Here is an 18,819-nt window from a genome sequence, read left to right on the forward strand (position 1 = left end):
TATAAAAGAAACTAGAATAAATTGGACATTTGGGGAAAAAACAACCAATTGTTCAAGTTTAGAATATTTTGCTGCCACCTTTTGGAATTTAATAAAATGTGCATCTCAGCGGTTTGTAACAGGGATATATAATTTAGCCCTCAACAGCAATCACTAACATTATTAGAGAAAGAATATATTAATTTCTTCTTTCTTCCTTTTTAAATTCTTAACAAGTATGTTGAGTTTCACCCTTCACTTTCACAGGGAGATGGAATAGCACATATTCAAATTTAAGGCTTTCACATGTGAAGAAAATAGAGTAAAAAAATTTGTGCATCAAGCATAACTCGCAATAAATGGCATGATTAGTCAGCAGATCAAGCATTATTTGGCCATAAATAAACAGCGGTAAACAAAGAAAGGAGCTGCTAACAGATGATACCTAAATATCAATTAATCACTGGCAAATAATTGTTAGTTAAAATCCAAGGTTACTTGTTAGAACTCAGGGCCTCTTTCCCCCCAGGTGCACTGTGCCCTTTGCATAACTGCATTGCTTTTAAAATATTACTCTACATCAATAAACAAGAGAAAAACAAGTCCTAAGGCTCTGGGCTCTGTTCCACATATTCTCTCCCTGTTTCTGTCAGAGAGATTTGCTTCTGCACAACTTACAAAAATGCAATGCATTTTGGGGAATGTTAATATAAATAAATGTAACACCAGTATAGAGAACATGTCAGAAGTTCTTTGTTATCACTAAGACAACTGGAGCACTAGTCTTATTTTAGAAAGGTGAGATCAGAAGCATTTAAACTGGAGGAAGAATAGGAATGTCTGTACCTGTAAAGGGCCCTGAAGTGGATAGCTTTCCTTTGATGCACGAGATTGGTGCTTCCAGAGCACCCTGGGATTCGGGTGCCTTCATCGCACAGGGGACAGATACCCTCTGGGACAGCAGCTCTGCAGGGATGCGTGCTGGGCAAAGTGTCTGGTCACTGGGGCGCTGCAGCTCGCCAGGTGGATGCACAACCACTCTTTGGGGATATAAAAATTGGAGTATTAGAAGGTGTAAGGATCAGGCGATTTACTGCTATGCCACTGTAATTTCTCTATGCCTAAAATCTGATTTAAACTAACACACAGGTGCTAGCAGATCTGTATTCCAGAAAGCACTAAAGTGAGTATGTTTCTTTCGTAAAGCACATCCCAAGAAGGAAGGTATTGGACAATTACCTGACTGCAAGAGTGGGGCTGACAAACGTGTCAGCCCTGTTACGAGTGTCATAGATGTATGGATGTGCTCCTTGTGGGAATGGGGTTATCTGCAGGATAGGGACATCTGTAATAAATCCCGGCAGAGAATGGGCATCGATAACACATCGATATCACACCCTGGCGGCGCAGCTGCGGCCCGGCTGAGGGAGCGGCGCTGCGGCGGCGTGAGGCAATTCCCGACTAAGGAAGGCGATCGCCGGCGCGGCCGTTGCCGGGCGACCGGGCGGGACCGGCCGGGCCCGGCCCGCGGCTCTTCCCCGGGGCTGCTTCCCGGGGCTCTCCGCCGGGGATTTTCCCCGAGGCTCTTTGCCAGGGCTGTCGGAGGGCTCGGCGGCAGCGAGACCCGTCCGCCATGGCGGGCGGCTGCGGGCTGCAGGTGAGCGGCGGCGGCCGGGGCAGGGCAGGGCAGGGGCAGGGCAAAGCCGGCGCTGGGGACAGGGCCTGCGAACGGATTTCTGCCATTGGGAGTACGGTAACTCGCTGCTGCAGGCGGCACACGCACAAAAATCCGCGTTGCTTTGGAAGTGCAAGCGGACAAGCAGGCTGCCCGCGGTGAGGACACCGGGAGCTGCCCCATGGCCCGGCTGCCCCGTCCCTGATGCCGGCATGAAGGAGCAGCCTGGCCGCCAGCCGGTGCCTCGGGAGGCGCACAAGGCCCGTGACGAGCCACTGCTCCTCGTGGTTTGTGCGCCAGGGTCCGCGATCTGGAGATACTGGTGCATTTCTTTATGTGTTTTCAATCTGTATTTAAGGCCAGTGCCCTTCAGAATCATGTAAATGTACTGTATCCGTGATGTCCTTCAGCAAAGAGTCCAAAATATGTGAAGTTCTTCCATTGGTTTGGACCTGCCACCTGCTTCAGGCTCTTGTCGTACAGCACCTGCTCTCATAGACCCTCCTCTTGTGCTCTTGCCTATCAAAACATACAAAAGAGGAGAAGTGTCACATGATGATACACCGTACGTGCCCAAAAATGGGAAAGGAATTTGCAAGATATAATTCTTATGAAGAAGAAATACAAATAAATACATGGAGATTTGGGGACTTTTTTTTTTTTTCTTTTTTTTAATGCAGATATGTTAGGGGAATGGAGATAGAATGGAAGCATTACGCTTCAGCATAATTCTCAGTTAAATGGCTTATCTCTGTTGCTGAGTTTTACTTACGTATGTGTGGGAGGGGAGGATTAGTGCTGAACTTGAACAAGTGAATCCTCTTTTTTGTAAAAGTTATTTGTGAAGCCATTTCAGGATGAGCTACAGGAAGCAATTTCTGATTATGTAAGAAGCAAGGAAAAGGATGAATATTCAGACGACTTTGAAAGTGATGAAGATGGCATGTTAAATGGTAAAACAAAATTAAATATTTTCCCTTGTGTTCTTCCTTTCTTAAATCATTACTAAATCCTAGACAATTTTTATGCGTCAATATGATTTAGTGTTCCAAGATTTCATATTTTAACAATTTCTAAAACTGTCCTACTCTGCCAAGTTAGCAGCAGAATTCCCAATGAAATCAGCAGAGGTGCCAGCCTGCTAGACCACACACAGTCTGTACTGGTCCCTACCATTATGGTCCCCAGTTGTCCTCCCTAGGCATCCTGTTTACTTGACACCTGGATCAGACAGTAGTGCACAGTACTGTAAATTAAAGTAGTCATGGGCAGAGAGAAAGGCATTGTTTTTTTCTTATTGGTTTCCCAGTCTGTACAGTGAATAAAGGCTGCAGGACACACTTCCCTGGCAGACTATATAAACCAGAAATAAGTTTGATCTGGCTGTTTTTCTTGGAGCAGGATGCATTTGATGTTTGCTAATGTTTATGCTTAGTCTGACAAGATTGGCCAAATGACTCTTCTTCCTTCCTGGTATGGGACTAAATGTTAAGGAAAGTAGGAATGTTACCTATGATAATGCATTTTTAAAAGGACTTCCTCTGTGACCTCTTTTTCGTTCTCACCTGAAACATCTTTTAACAGTTTTTGGGATGCTTTGGTTTCCCTGTGCTGACAAGATTTAGGAAAAAAAGCTCTCTAGCAGTAAATGCATTACTCTACTATCATGACATTCGTCACCTTGCTCAAGCATTTGAGGTCCAAAATTAGGTCAATTAGCAATAACAGGCTAGAGGAAGATAAATATTTTTGTTAAACATGTGAACCTTGGCATTGTAGAAGATACTTCCTTTGAGTATCTTCTAGTAGACTTTAAATGGGGCAGAAGCAAAGAGACTGAAAGGGAGGATAGGTTCTAATACCAAACGTGCCCGGCTTTGCTGCAAGCTGTGTTGCTTGCACTTTCTATAACATTGAGACATTTTTTTCAGAAGGACTTTAAATTGCATGGCAGAAAATAATTAATGAGTGAATATTTTTCTTTCAATTGGGTCCAGGAAAATAGATAACAGGAAAGGAAGTAGAATAAGGCTGTAGTTTGGTGGCTTTGCAGAGATCAGAGGCACAGAAAAAGAAATGCTCAGAAACTTAAATCAGGAGGGTGCTACATGAAAAATACTGTTAAGTTATACAAGATACAGGTTCTGTGTTGCTTTTTCCCCCACTTATATAAAATTTAAGTTGGTAATATGCTTTTTGCAGATGATGGGAAAGAACTCGCTGAAAGTAATTCAGGTTCTACAAGCACTGAGAGATCTGTTGCTGGGAGTCCTCTCTTGAATGATGATGCTTTACAAAAAGCAGTAGATTTGGAAAATGAAGCTGCTGATGACTTGAATTTATCCTTTCATGAAAAGAAGCTTCAGCAAATAATGGTTTTAGAAGGTGAGTGCATACAGAATAACAGAAACGATGGCGAAGAAGGATGTTTGGAAGGTCAAAATAAGGATAATGACAGAAAAAATAATGAAGAAGTACTGCGTGATAATAGTGAAAGTGATGACTTGCCTATTAATGAACTACGTGAAAAAAGAAATCAAGAGGAAAACCAACCAAAAGCAAAGCCTCAGATGCACAAAAAAGGAAATACTTCAGCATCAGGTGAAAAGAAAGTATTTTAATGTTGCTTCTTAGCCATGTTACAGTATTTTAAAGTGTTTCAATCTGGGTTATTTTCTGTGTTAATTATCATCTGCTTTGGCTCACAGCCAAAGCTTCTAAAGATACACAAACACTGTATGCTCAGGTGGTAAACTGAACCAGTGTGGGCCAAGAGCAGGAAGTTCCTGTTTGCCTTTTCCTTTCAGAAGATGTTTAGGTCCCTGAAGTCCAGCTCTCCATGTGCACAGTGCATGTGCATGGAAGGCATGAGAGGGCTGCCAAAATGCCTCTTCAGTGTGTGCATGGCACAGAAAGCTGTAGTCACATAGTGTCCACTGACACAGTTTGGATGTATAGTCAAACACATAAACCCCCCCAAACTTCAGTATAAGAATAGCTAATACATTTTTAATATGCAATGCAGAATTTGGAATTCTGCTAATAAACTATATGTGTCAAAAGACTTACTATTTTTTATGGAATTCTCAATATGAGAGGAATTTGTGCTGTTTGATGTTGAGATAAGTTTATGGCTGGTTATTACCTGTGACGGAAGATTGCAACTTTGAAATTGATAGAGCATGATTAAAGGTATCAGCTTCTGTTTTCCTCTCCACATGATGGCACCAAAGTGCCGTCAAAGATATTTGAATGTGCAAACACCTCTCCTTCCTGGCTGGTGTGCCTGTGTAGTTCTAGACTAGCAGAAAAGAAGTTGAACTACTCCTGTCCTTCATGTGAATCAAAGTAGTGCAGTGACACACTGCATAATGGGTTAAAATTCAGTAAATTAAGAATTCTTGTTACCTGGAACTTACCTTCATCACTGTAAATTTAGGGTAAATTTCGGGTAAATTTCTTTTATTATGGGCATTAATGTTCCTTTCTTCAGGTAATTTGGAGTTAATTTGTCATCCAAAAACTCTATTTTTCTGAAGAATTCCATCAGAAATTTGGAGAAGACTTCTAATTTGGGCATTTTTTGGCTTCTGTGTGAATTTTACAAATTTAGATCTCTGCATCACTGGCATTTAAAATCTGATGAAAATGTTTTTTAAGTCTTATTAATAATGTTCTTCATAAGTAACAATTTCACCACTTAGGCAAACATTCAGATTGAGGTGATGTTTTCTTTAAATCCTCACTGTGGAATTTTTCAGTTATTCCCTCGTGTCCCACACCCCTGAAAAACAGTACGCAATGAAAGCAGTATTGTTGCCCAGAGTGGTAACTGGCATACTTTATTAGAAGTGTGCTAGATGTCAGAAGAGCTTTTGCTGTGACTGCAATGACTCTTGCTTTGGTTTCTGCAATAGAGCCAGTAGTGCAGATGGAAAATTTTGCCTTTGTCTTGCTCTCACATTCGCTAACATTAGTTCAAGCTTCCGTTGCTACTCTATTCTTACATGAAAATACAAGTGAATACTGCTCTTATTCGTATATAGTTCTTAGAAGGAGGCATACAGAAAATACATTATACTATATAAAACTCAGTAAAAATTTAACGAGTATCATAGATGGTTTTTCTAGAAATACATTTTGTACAGAAAAAGCAATACCCAAAACCAATGAAGTTCTTGTTAATGTGTCTGCTCAGTCTTTTTTCGTCCTTTAGACCAAGATCAGAAGACTGTCAGCACCAGTGACTTGAAACTGGAGGACAATGGTAGGACATCCCCTTCTGTTGACAGTTCAGATGGAACGATGAAAATAACAGAAGAGCAAACAATTGATGCAATGCAGGAGGTGTCAGTGAATGATCAGTCTGAGCATGGGGAGGCAAAAAACACATCCAAGAACTCTGTCAAGGTATTGCTCATACACAGTTTACTAGTGTTTGGAACAATGTCCTAGAAGCTCAGTGGAGAGTTCTGTAAAGTTACTGTTGGTATCTTAAGTGTGTAGAACACTGTGTAAAGCTGACAAGTTATATCTGGTTTCTAGAGCTTTATGAGCGATATAAGGAATACCTTTTCCACAAATTATTTAAGTCAGATAAAGGTATTGAAATGATTTTTCCGGCCTTAAGAAAGTACCCTTCTCAAAGTAAAAATGTCAAATGTCTGTTGTGAGGATAGCTGAATACCAGTGAGCAGTGTGTGTTAGCAGAGGATGGAATCCATGTGTGACCTAAATAATGGATAGGATGCAAAGCACTCCAGTTTTTATCCTAAAAAGAATGTAGCTACATGTAATTATTAAAGCTAAGTATTCAAAAGACTTAAAAGACTGTTTATAGAAAACCAGCTCTGTTCTTTCTGCTTTTTATTATTTCCAAACTATTGACTGTATTTTTACATAATACAAATGAACATTTCTAGTTGCCATTCCAAAATGATACAGACATTCTGAAAGTTTGGTTAGTTGGTTGGTTGGTTGGCTGGTTGGTTGGTTTGGGGGCTTTCTTTGTTTTGTTTTTTGCGTTTTTTCTCTCCTTACTTTCTTACCCTGTACAATACCCTCTCTTTATTAGGGTGTCTTTCTTGCCTGTTTTATAACATCATGCGACCATGGAATATCTTGACTTCGAAGGGACTCATAAGGGCTGAGTCCAATTCTCAGAGTCTTTGTTATCTTGTAAAAGCCTGTTTCATCCTGATCTGTTGCTTAAGAGACTCTATAACTTTACTTTTCCTCTGTTTCTTAGAAACTAAGTGAAACAAAGGAGAAAGTTCTACAAAACCCAAAGGCTTCTTTATCTGACAGGTAAGAGAAGAATGCCAAGCATGTTCTGAGCCATTTCAGATGCCTGTAAGCGCTCTGACAATGCTGCTCCCCTCTCATTTTCTGTCAGCATCCTCTTTGCTGCTGACAACCTCTGACATCTGTGGAAATCAGTTTAGTGCATGTGGCATCTTGTTATGACCCTTGCTCGGGTTTATGTCAGATCAGACTCACAGATCTTTTGCCAGTGTCTGTGATGTGTGTGTTACTGGAGCCTTTACAGGCTTTGAGCTGATTTTAGATTAATGTGTAAGTAATTTGTAAACTTATGAGAGGTAAGTTCTTCCTCCTTTTCTCTCCAGTCCCCAGTCTAGTGCATAGGAAAAAAAAAAACAAAACCAAACTAACTTTTGGTATGCACTGAAATAAGAGCAGCAGTGCTTGGTATGGGCTACAGTAAAAGGAAAGTTCATTAATGTATTTGTGTCCTGGTATTTTCCTAGGTCTACAACTTTTGTGCATTTAAAGAGAAAGGGGAAAGCTGTTCCATCAACTTCACCTGTTTCATCTCAGTATCTGGGATCATTAAAGGTGTTGGATGATAAATGCATGCAGAAGAAAAGTCCAGAATTCAACAAAATAGATAATTTAAGGGCAGCTGTTTTTCAGGTAGATTTTAAAAATGAACAAGCCGAAAAACAAAATTGTGCATATAAGGATCCTGATACAGGGGTCAAGAACTCATATTTTCTTGAAATCTGTATTTTTTACTATATTCTTTTAATTGGCTTACAGGTATAGTAATCCTTTTATTCTGTTGGCTTTGCCTTTTCCTCATATTATGAACAACAAGCTCAATGAAAGGGACATAATGTTTTTATGTGGCTCATAATTTATTGTTTCAGACTATTTTCAGGCACATATTTTCAATTATTTCTACTTCATTCTTAACATAAGTGTCTACTTATAGTTGTTTGGGTTTTTCCCTCATATGTTCTATTCAAATGCCATTCAGGAAAAGTGATAACAAATCTTGTACTCCTTCCAGAAGACTAATATATGTAAATTTCTTGTAGAATTTTGCAACAATTATTTTCTCTCGGTTTCAACAATTTTTTGTTAATCTGTTTGAGAACAACTCTCATTAGCAGGCATCATTCATATTGGTATGTGGTTTTAATACTTGTTATGGTCCTAAACCTAAGTTTAGACCCTGAAATCCATATTTATATTGTCTTCACAGTTTTTGAAGGTAGAATAGTCTTCATTTAGGATGCTTTTATCTTTGAGCTGCATACCAAATATACAGCTAATTCTTGAAAATTTAAGCCTGATTCTGCAGATGGTTCATAATCTTTTATGGCTGCCTGAAGTCTCACTTTTCCCAGTAGGATTTTATTCTCTTTAATTATAGGTATTTTCAAGACAGATACAAATGTAAATAATATTCCTATATACCGAGTGATAAGAACCTTTGTTCCATTCTTCTATTTAATTTTGCTTAATGCTTACATTTTTGTTGGTGTTTCTAGGAAGATGCTTTTTTAAAGGATCTTTAAGCTTTTTTAGATTTTGTAGCTGTGATTTTAGAACCTTAAATTTTTTGATCACAATGTTCATGTGGTGACATCTTAGTTTTCCACATGGGATGCTTATTTAACTAGCATATGGAAGAACTGAGAGTAACAAATACCTTAAAAGGACTTAAAAATATTTTAATGGTTCTTACAGAACTGGTTGGAGAAGAAAAAGCTCCTTCTACTGGAATTAAAGAGAAGTGAAAAGGAAAAAGCTGAAATTCTAAGGAACAATGCTGAAAAGGTTTGTTTACATTGTTTAAAAAGAAATTGACAAACTCAAAGTTGACTCTTTGGAGTGTTCTTCCTGCCGAAATGCATCCCTCTGCTGTTGTAAGGTATCTGTTTTTCTCCAAATAGTATGAGGTGATGTGAAACAACAAACGGCATGTCCTACTTCTTAGGGTTGTGGCAAGCAGTGTCTGTCCAATGCTTCCCTACACATTTATATAAGGTGTGTTAGAAATCTGCTTCCTAGAGTAATTTTCAAGTTAGTTTACAGAGACCTTGGGATGCTCAACCCTATGGTGCCAAGTTTTGTTTTGTGCATGAGAACATGAGGCATTCACTCCCTGTCTCAAGAGATGCTTACCTAGAGAGGGCTCTGTCTTGAATAGTATCATGCACATTGTTTGATTTAGCTTTTAAGTAGTTAATATGTTTCATTTCTAAGCATTTAACATGCATTTCATATCCTTCTACACATATTTTGTGGGAGCAGTTAGTCTCATTCAATTAAATTAAAAATGGGCATAGAAAATAATCCTATATATGCTTAAAATTTAATTGTAATACTTGCAACATTGTCAGCAAATCAATGTCTGTTTCTTTATTGCTTCTTTCAGCAACAAATTTAAAGCATACTATTTCACTTCGAATTTTATACTGAAATTGATTTAAATGTAGACTTTTATTTCTAATCTAGAAAGAAGCACTTAAAAGAGAAGAATCAATTGCATGTTATGAAGCCTGGAAAAAAAAGAAAGAGAAAGAAGCAAAGAATTTAAGCGAAAAAAAAAAGCGTGAGGAACTTGAGGAAAAGAAACCAGCAGAACAGAATAAGGAAAAAACAGAAGCAGCACAAGTGGTGATGTGAAATATGTACCTAAGTGTGTATTTGAATGTGGTTCAGGAGATGGTAAAAATAATTTTGGTTAATCCAGAAAGAGATGGAAATGAACCAGAATCTTAAATCTAGACATTCTTAGTTTTTGAAGAAAACTTTTATTAGGTTTTGTTCTGTAAGAAATATGTAATGTTTACACTTCCAGACAAACAGGCTTCTATATTTGGAGTCTATTAACTGAGTGTAAAATAAGCTTCATACAAATACATTAGTAATTAACTATTACCTACTGGAAAAATAAGATTCTTTTTAGGTATAGTGATACCCACTTCTGAGCAATTCTACAAGCGAATATTCTAAATTTAGAATGTGTAATAATTACAAAAAATAATAATGCAGATTAGACTAGTGGAGTATTGACAGAAAGGTGGGAGGTAAGATTTTTTCATGGATCTGTGGTTATCTTTAGGCATTCAAAAAATGGGAAGAAAGAAAAGTGCAATATTTAAGAGAGCAAAGCAGGAAAGAAAAACAGTCTGAAAGAATGAAGAAGAAGATAGAAGAGGACCTAGTTGCAGAGAAGAGGAGAGTCAGTGCATCAGCAGTTGAAAAATGGTACTTTTCCATTGTGTTTGCTATTTCATAGCTTCAAAAATCCTTGCTTATAAAGGTAATAGGTCTTCTGTGAATGCTTGATGTGCTTGTAATTGGAAGACAATGGAATGTTTGGGATCAGACTCTTCCTTCCCAATGGAGACAATGTCTAGCAGTGAAAACCAGCTGTGCAGCTCCCTTCCGTTTATTAATTTAGTTGCTTTCCTCCCCAAGAGTATATTAACTAAGCCCAGGCAGAGATCTGCAAATGAGAAAATTAATTTAGTAGTATTGTGTCTTACATGGTTATTTTCATGCTTCATTATTAAGCCACAGGAAGGAAGGTAAATCTTTAAAGTTGCATGGAATACAATGTAGGAATGCAGATGTAAGAAGAAGGAAATGAGATATATCTGCTGGAGATACTCTGTAGTAGTTTTACAAGCCAAGAGGTTTCACGTACAATGCACAACTTACAATTGCCTACAGAAATTCAGAATGCTTTTTAAAAAAAAAAAAAAAAGAAATTCAGAATGCTTTTTTTTAAATGATACTAAATAAGGGAAAACAAAGTAGAGAAAGGGCAATGCCATAATAGATAGAGTAGTAGATTCATTTATACAAAAATGGACATGGAATATTTTAAATACATATTCTCAATCTTTTATTAAAAGTGTAAAATACATACTTTGACTCAATTTACTTAACTGGTCCCAGATGCAGCTTTTAGTTTGTACATGATGACCTCTTGCTCTTCTCTCTCACTACTCAGGAATGAAAAGAAGGAAGAATATATAAAAAAGAAGAAAGTAGAAAAATTTCAAGAGAAAAGAAAGCGAGAAATACAACAGGCAAAAAAGGAAGAAAAAAGTGTAAAGGCTATGGAGGAATATGAAAGATGGCTGGTATGTTTGGTTGGGTTTGTTTTTTTATTTTTTGACCTTTTGTCAAAGTCAAAATGTTTGATGTACTGTGAGCACTTGAGTATTGCAATATTCATGGGGTGTTGTGCTGTTACGAGAGAGGCCAGACGGTGGCAACATTACATCGCCTGTCCCCCTTGAATTTGTGAGCAAAATGTTGCTTAAGTACAGTGCACTTGATATCTGGCATACATGGAAAATATATTCACTCTACCTACATAGAGTTTCCAGTTTCCATTAGGCTTCATTTTTTTTGCCATCCCGTATCAGGAGTAACCATCTCTGAAGGGCCTATTAGCGAGAGCACAAAAGCTGCAAAGTCAAACAGCATTGCCAGCTGCAACAATCAATGCGTGTACATTCAAGGAAGTGTTGAAAATGGAGACTGGGAGACCTCACAATTGATAAAAGCACTTGTAATGAGGTTCAAGATGATTTCCATTTGCGAGAAAGAGTGGAACTCTGATGCTCCCAATTATATTTTTCTCACAGCAGTGTCCCTGTTGTATAGCAGTAAATTAATCCAGCGCTCTAGTCCCAAAAATAAGTCGGGTTATTTTTCCTTGCTGCAGAAAGACAGACTGGAAGAGAGATCTCTAATATTCTTAGCATGTTGTTTTCTTTAAGGTATGTGACTTGCCAGTTAAAGAAGAACCTGTTTTAATCTTGTGACATAGTCTTCCTTCATGCTGACTGTTAAGGTTTTTTTAATTAGAAATTGTTTCTTCTGTTGTCTCTCTTCCATGTGATTTCTGGCATGCCTTGTACATATGGTCTCTGCTGCCATTTTTAAGAACGGGATCTTGCAACCCAGCTGGATTATGGTCCTTAGAGGAATTCTTCTTTAGTGTCAATAGCTTTTTTTTTTTTTTAGGAGATGGCAGATAGATGAGAGCTGAGTCAGGCAGCTGTACAAGTGTGGGACAGGTTTAGAGAGGATTTAGAGAGGACAATCATCATTTACTTGGCTAACTCAGAAATACATAGTTGCACAAAACAGCAAGAGCCTGCATGATTTCCCTTCTCTCTGTTTCCAGACTTTTTTTAGTCTTAGTTTTATATCTTTTAAGATGTTTGACCTGGTCCCCTGTTGAAAGACCTCTCATTTCTGTAATCACTGATAAGAAGGTTTTTTTCTTGTCACCACTGTCAAGAGATTTTCAGCTCAGTTTAGCAAATGATTACTGTCTGATCTTAGGTTATTTCTTGCTTGGTCAATATTCCTGATTGCCGAGATAGGGAGTACTATGCTTTGAGCAGTAACTAATGCACTGCCCTGGTATGCTCTGCTCACTGAGACTGTCATAATCAGCTTAGTTGTACCAAAACAAGAATGTTACTTCTCATTGTACATTTGGCTTCCTTGCTGTCCTGGACTCTGTATGAAGGTAAAAAAAATATCCCTTTATTTGGAAGTGAAAGATGCTGCCTAGCACAGGCTCTCCCATTCAAATTGTGTGTCAATTCCTGAGGTGATCACCTAAGTGGGATTATTAATGAAAATTTTAGTAGTTGGAGGAAAGACCAGATCTAGCTAGATATACATGTGTCTACTTGAGAAATAAGCAAGTGTAGGATGGGGTAAGTACTGACCTGGTTGGCAGAGGTACCTCTAAAATGATCCCATTTTCAATGTCTGTGTGCAAGTATTGACTGCTGTGTCTTGTGCCTAGTCTTTAAATTTTTTACTTTCAGAATTTGTGCTTTTTGCTACTTACACACATTTATTTGAGAAAGCATATTGGGAAAGGGCTCTGGCCAGAATATTGCCTCACTTTGTACAGTTACAGAAAAAATACAGACCATTAGTGAAGTGTAGGAGAGAAACACTGTAAAGTTATCATTGCATTACCAAGGGAACTCAGGTGACATGTGCCTGCAGGTAGATAGGCATCAGATCTGAGGGCAGAATTTGGAAGTCTTTTAAAAGTATTCTTTCAACTAAAAGGAATTTTCTTAAGGGAAATAAAACAGGAGGGATATAGTGGGAAGTATTCTAATATGCTTTCATTAACATTCAGCAGAAAGAAATGTGTACATTAATCCTCAGGTTTCCTGAAGCAGGTGTTGACCATAATGCATAGGTAAAACAGACATAAAAATCTCATTGTAGTTCTTCTAAAATAGAAGAAACATTCTGCTTTTATGTTAATGGAAGTTCTGTTAGTTCTGCTTTTAGAGGTCATTGTGTGAATGTTTGATAGCATAAGTGTATAGAGAAGATTACTTTTTAAGCCTGGAAATAAATGCGCTGGAAAAGACTAGTAACACTTGTAAAATACTGACATAAAAAGGATAATCTTGAGGTGAGATGCTTTAATATTGCCTGGAAATTCAAGCTTCTGATTATTTTGTTTCTTTCATATAATTTGCTTCTTGCTACTCGGCAAGAACTCTTCAAGCCAATCTATCTTGATAAATGATGATTTTTTACTTACTGCATAATACCAGTGTCTGACACTTGTCACTGACATGCACCTGTTCTGAGGAGTGGAATGTAGACAAGAATCACGTGGAAAGTTGATAATGACAGATCACTTTAGTTTCCATTATTTCTGAGATACTGATCTTGGTGCCTGTTTACTATGGATAGAAGTGAGTATCGTCTCTAGATAAGTTAATGTTGTCCATTTTTTGTGATCAGAATCAATCTACTGTGAACTTCTGAAAAGTAAGGCTGCTCTCAAATAGTTTTCGAAGACCAGCATAGTAATGTTGAAAGCCTTAGAAGAAGTTTGACATTTTATCTTGAATTTGAGTATGTGCAATATCTATTTTAGGCTGTTTAAAAACATCAAGAAAGGATGTACTGGAAAAGTCCCATAGATTTGTTGCTTTTCTGGGTTAGAAACAGCTGAAGTGGGCTATTAATTTAATGTAGTCATCAATTTCATAAGATCTCTCTGAAAATACTTTCTAAATTGAAATTTTCATGGCCTGTCATTGCAGTAGGTTAGAAATGAGGCTGCTATTGTTATTCCTCTTAAATGTTGTCAGTCTTCTGTAATATCTAATATTCAATTTCTATGTGGCAGTCATACTGCTAAAGAATGCACTCTTCCCAGAATTTGATAAGTGAAAAATATATTCATCTTACTAGGCTATTGAGTAGGAAACTTCCACAGAAATCAAGCCATACAGTTGAGTTGATCTAGTGTAAGACAAGCTACAGTTATTGATTTAACCTTTCACTGTTTCTGTTACTCTTCTTCAATTAGTGCAAATAACATCTTGTTCATTATTCTGTGGAATATTTTTATCAGTTTTGTCTTGTGAGAATTTGCACTGTAGTTACGACAAGAAGATAAAAACTTTGTGTGTGTTGAAGACAGGAAGGAGGCCAGTAGATCTTCACTTTGAATTTAATCTTTTAAAAAACAGTAAAAGTAACTTAACTTTCCTTGATACATTTATTAATGCAAATTGTATCTTCAAACCCAAACATTCAAAAGTGAAGCACAGTTAAAAAGTCTAGAGCAACTTTTGTTCCTTTCCTGGGTGGGTGTATGCTTTATTTTAAGTTGTGGTTTTTCATACTTGAGCCTATTGTGTAACATGTATTCAGTAGAGTGCTTGATAAACACAAAATATGCACATTTCTTTGTAGCATGCAATTTCTCTAATGCTTGCAATACTGCTGCAAAGAGTCTTTTAATGAGTTTTCACGTACCTGTCCTGATGATATACATATCTTTGTACAATATAATTCTATGAATATAGATACAGGAGCATGTATCATATATGTATTCCATTAGAGCATATTCTTCTCAAGCTCATGTGTACTGCTTCACATATCCTGATGTCTTTTTTGAAAAATAACACTGATAATGCAGACTATTTTCTCTTAGGGTACTAAACAGTTCCCTTGAAGAATTTTAGAATGTCTTGAATTTATTCTAAAGACCTGAAGCCAGTAGTTATGTTCATCTGACAAAATCTCTATGGAAGGAGAAAGAAGGCAAAAGTGAAGGATGAGAATAGTCAGAATGTCACAGTGCTGCAAGCCTAGTTTATCTCAATTACTCCATGTGATCAGAAAGAAAAAATTTTTACAGAGATAATATTTTTTATTAGACTGTGATCAACTTTTGTATTGCTTATTTTAGGAAAGGGCATTCCTTTTCCGTGCAAATCTTGCCGTGCTTTTAATCAGCCTTATTAATAATGACATGAAATTATTGTGTGTTTTTTTAGCCAGACCAGATGTTCCTAACTGAATTGGATCTTCAGATTTATGTTGACAAAGAGCTGAATGGCACAATTTAAAATCATATTGATTGGGTTGATATTTCAGTGTGTTGCTTTGCTTTCTACAGTTTTTGGACATGTATATGTGTAAAACAGGAGAAAACTTCACTCAAGATGTCTTTCTTAAAGTAATGCTTCCACACCCCTTTTTCAGTCTACTCCCTCAGCCACAGTTACCTCACTATTTCCCTGCTCACATATGCGTAACAGGCAAACACTGCCAGCATCTTGGGAATTTGTGGATATACAGTGTCCATCAGGGGAATAGGATCATGGGTTATATGAGAGTACCAGCTATCTTACAGCTGTCCTCAAGGAGCAGTACTTTCACTGCAGTGCACTTTATACATGTGAAAATACAAATCTCAAACTGCTGGCTGATGGGCTGCAAACGATGAAAGAACCAGGGCTGGATGTGGCATAGCTGGTGATGGTTTTAAGTGGGCGTATCCACATTGCATCTTTACTACCAGGGATGTGTTTGCCAGTTGTTGGTCTTGGGAATGAATGTACTGTTCATGTGTGAGAAAGGCAGCTGCTCAAGGACCTCTTATCCACCCATCACAGGGGGCACTATAAATTGTGCTGTAGTCTATATGGCCAACCTTGGTTCCACCAAGAAAAAAACTACTTTTAAGTCAGTAAGAAATGTGCACCCATATGCACCACAAACCTGCAAGGAAAACTTGCACTCATAGAGAGCTCACCAGTGTACTGCTAATGCAGATGCACCTTTAGATCCTCTTGAGGGTGAAATGGCAGTCATCCTTGCAAAGAATGCTTATTTTATGTAGAATAGAACTGATTAGAAATTAAAAAATAATTATAAATAATTGCAACTTAATTTTTGAATGACAGGTCTCTTGAAAATCATGTGTTAATGAGACACAAAAAGAGTGTTGCAAGTATCTTGCTTATCCTTTATCATCCTAATTGCCCGATTGCTGTTTGAAACAATAGAAAATAGAACTAGAACCTTGCAGTGCTTGTTACATAAAATATATAGATCTTGGTTTAAAATTAAATTGCTTAATTACAGTTTGTTCTAGTACGTGGCAAGTGCGATTTAATAAGTACAGAAAATTACAGTGATGCATCATTATATGAGAACATTATATTTTGCATTGTGATTTAGGTATCCTCTTAAAGACAAGAAGTAATTAATATGAGACCAATTACCTACAAGACCAGTACCTAATCCAGTAGGCCTTCTGTTGGGCTTTTGTTTAGCCCGTACACAAACCCAGCCCATCCTTGAGACAGTCACCCTAATTGTAAGTGACACCCAATGTGCAGCCTCTTGTGTTGCACTGTGCAATGTCTGTGACTGAGCCTCTAAAAAGGATGTGCCAAGCTCCAAAAGGCGAATTTCCATTGCACATTTTCTTTTAATTTTACACAAGAAAGGCATAACAATAATGTAACTTTTCTGTTAGTAGAATTGTTGTTGAGGGGTGGGGTGTGGGGGGGGGGGGGGGGCATTGTTTTGGTTAGGGCTTTTTTTCACACATCTTTTTATTCTCAGGAAAATAAAATGAGGAGAGAACAGCTTGAGAAGAGCCAAAAGAAGTTGCAGGCTGTCCATGGGAATGAGATGAGTCCTCCCTGGAGACCACCTGGCAAAGTCACATATTTTTGTAATTACTAAGCAGTTTATTGCCTTCCCGAAGAACAAATAGTTTACAAAGTTCTGTCAATAGCCAGTAGCTCTTTTGTTATCAGTTGATTTTCACTGAATCCATTATAGGTGTTAAATTATTTCTTTTAGTTTATTTGATATTTGCAGTTTAAATAAAACTGTCACACATTTGCATTGCTTTAGAAAATGTAATCATTTTTCTATTCCTCATTTAAATTACTTTTGCTAAATTCCATGTTATGTCATACATTTTTGGTGAAAATTTATATTCAGGATACATAAAGCTGGACTCTGGCATTTTTTTCACCCTATAAGTAGCAGAATGGTTATTTTTAAGTTATTAGACCACACTCTTAAGGAGTTAATTCTTGAAGAAATTATATGGGGAGGCTGTGGGTAAGGATAATGGTAAGGAGATGTTTGCTCTCTTGTGGTAGATGACAAAACACTAGTAGTATGGAGGCAGAATGTTTTTTCCATACATTAATATACAAGACACAGAGAAAATACATATTGCAGATAGGTGATTGCTTCAGTGGCTCACGTAAGAGAGTAAAATTACAGAGAGCAGCAGGAGAGATGAGGAACTGCAGCCCTGGCAGAATGCAAAAGAATTGCCTATTCAAAAGTGGCACTCCTGGATTTTATGAGAAAATACTAAATTACTTCAGGCCTTCAGACTGGGGTGGTGGTGTGCATCATTAGTGCTCTGGGCTTTTTTAGCACTTGGAGCCTTGAATTTGAGTTTAGTCTGTTCAGAAACTCCAACTATAGTATCATGGGAGGATGACATTTGTAGCAGGCACCAGAATTTATTGTACAACAGACCTGAAGAGAATGAGACAAGGCAGCCTGTGAGAAAGGGATCATCTGGATCTTTATTTTTGCAGTGTCCAACTAGAGGAAGCAAGGAAGGTCCCTATGCTGACTTGAGGGATGGAAATGAAAAGTGTGGTAGAATTAGTGGCAGGGATTGAAGAACTTGTCAGGTGCCTGTTCCTGAACTGAATGCTGCATCCTCACTGACTTTAAGCCTTTCTATAACTGGATAGAAGGTTTTGACAGAAGACAGAAGTGAGAAGATGTGGGTGACATTTTTCAGAGGAATGAGGAGAAGCTCACAAATTCACAACTTCTCAATTAGGAAAAGATGCTGAAGTCTGTAGACAAGGGAAAACAGCTGATATGTTTGACTTTTATAATAAAATTTGGGGGACTTAATTTAATGTTACATTGTAAAAAATTGTACATGTTACAGCATAATATGAATTTCATAGAAGAATTAGAGCTGTTAAATATAAAAATATGTACATTAATGTATAATAATATACATATATCTGTATAGATCCTATCTATGTATTTATTGATGACAGAAAATATTTTGTATTAATAAAGTATATTTTAGTACAATAGCCTCAATGTTTTCATTGGATTTTAGAATACAAATATTTAAATAAAGCTTTAATATATGGAAATTAACTAGGTAGTGTCTCTAAGCACAAGGTATCATTGTTAATATGGCAAGTAGATAGGGAACTGTATCCCACAGAAGGCAAGCTTCTACAGCATTCCAGTTGTCTCCTCCAGGTCTCTGACACTTGCTGAGACACCAATGTAAACATTCATTTAAGGAACATAGTTTCTAAACAGTAACTTAGAAGATGGTTAGTATCTCTTAATTTTTTCCAAAGTATTTGATTTTGGCATTAAGCTGCTCTATTGGTGCACTAGAAGCGCAGGCTCATGATAAATGGTTTTCTGTTTCAAGTCTCTCATTCTGGATAAGCAAAATTATATGCTGTTTTCCATTTTATCTTTTTTTCTTTTATATTCACAAAATATGAGATCATCTT

The 18,819-nt window shown here is 37.5% G+C and overlaps 1 protein-coding gene across 6 annotated transcripts; it reads left to right on the forward strand.

Moving 5' to 3' along the window:
- The first annotated feature begins 1,166 nt into the window (after positions 1 to 1,166).
- MAP9 (microtubule associated protein 9) lies at positions 1,167 to 18,378 on the forward strand. 6 transcript variants are annotated; one of them, XM_072928452.1, is made up of 12 exons: positions 1,180 to 1,636; positions 2,490 to 2,607; positions 3,857 to 4,255; positions 5,871 to 6,064; positions 6,903 to 6,961; positions 7,423 to 7,588; positions 8,651 to 8,740; positions 9,422 to 9,583; positions 10,032 to 10,177; positions 10,929 to 11,061; positions 16,853 to 16,964; positions 17,857 to 18,378. In XM_072928452.1, the coding sequence occupies exons 1-12, from the start codon at positions 1,613 to 1,615 to the stop codon at positions 17,865 to 17,867; spliced, it is 1,614 nt and encodes a 537-aa protein (XP_072784553.1). In that variant the 5' UTR covers positions 1,180 to 1,612; the 3' UTR covers positions 17,868 to 18,378. The 6 variants fall into 6 exon arrangements, with proteins under 6 accessions (XP_072784556.1, XP_041571796.2, XP_072784554.1 ...); XM_041715862.2 differs by having other exon boundaries at positions 1,169 to 1,636; positions 3,857 to 4,039; positions 16,853 to 18,378; XM_072928453.1 differs by having other exon boundaries at positions 1,174 to 1,636; positions 2,502 to 2,607; positions 16,853 to 18,378.
- Positions 18,379 to 18,819: the final 441 nt, after the last annotated feature.

Source organism: Taeniopygia guttata, chromosome 4 (assembly GCF_048771995.1).
Source record: "Taeniopygia guttata chromosome 4, bTaeGut7.mat, whole genome shotgun sequence".
NCBI lineage: Eukaryota > Metazoa > Chordata > Aves > Passeriformes > Estrildidae > Taeniopygia > Taeniopygia guttata.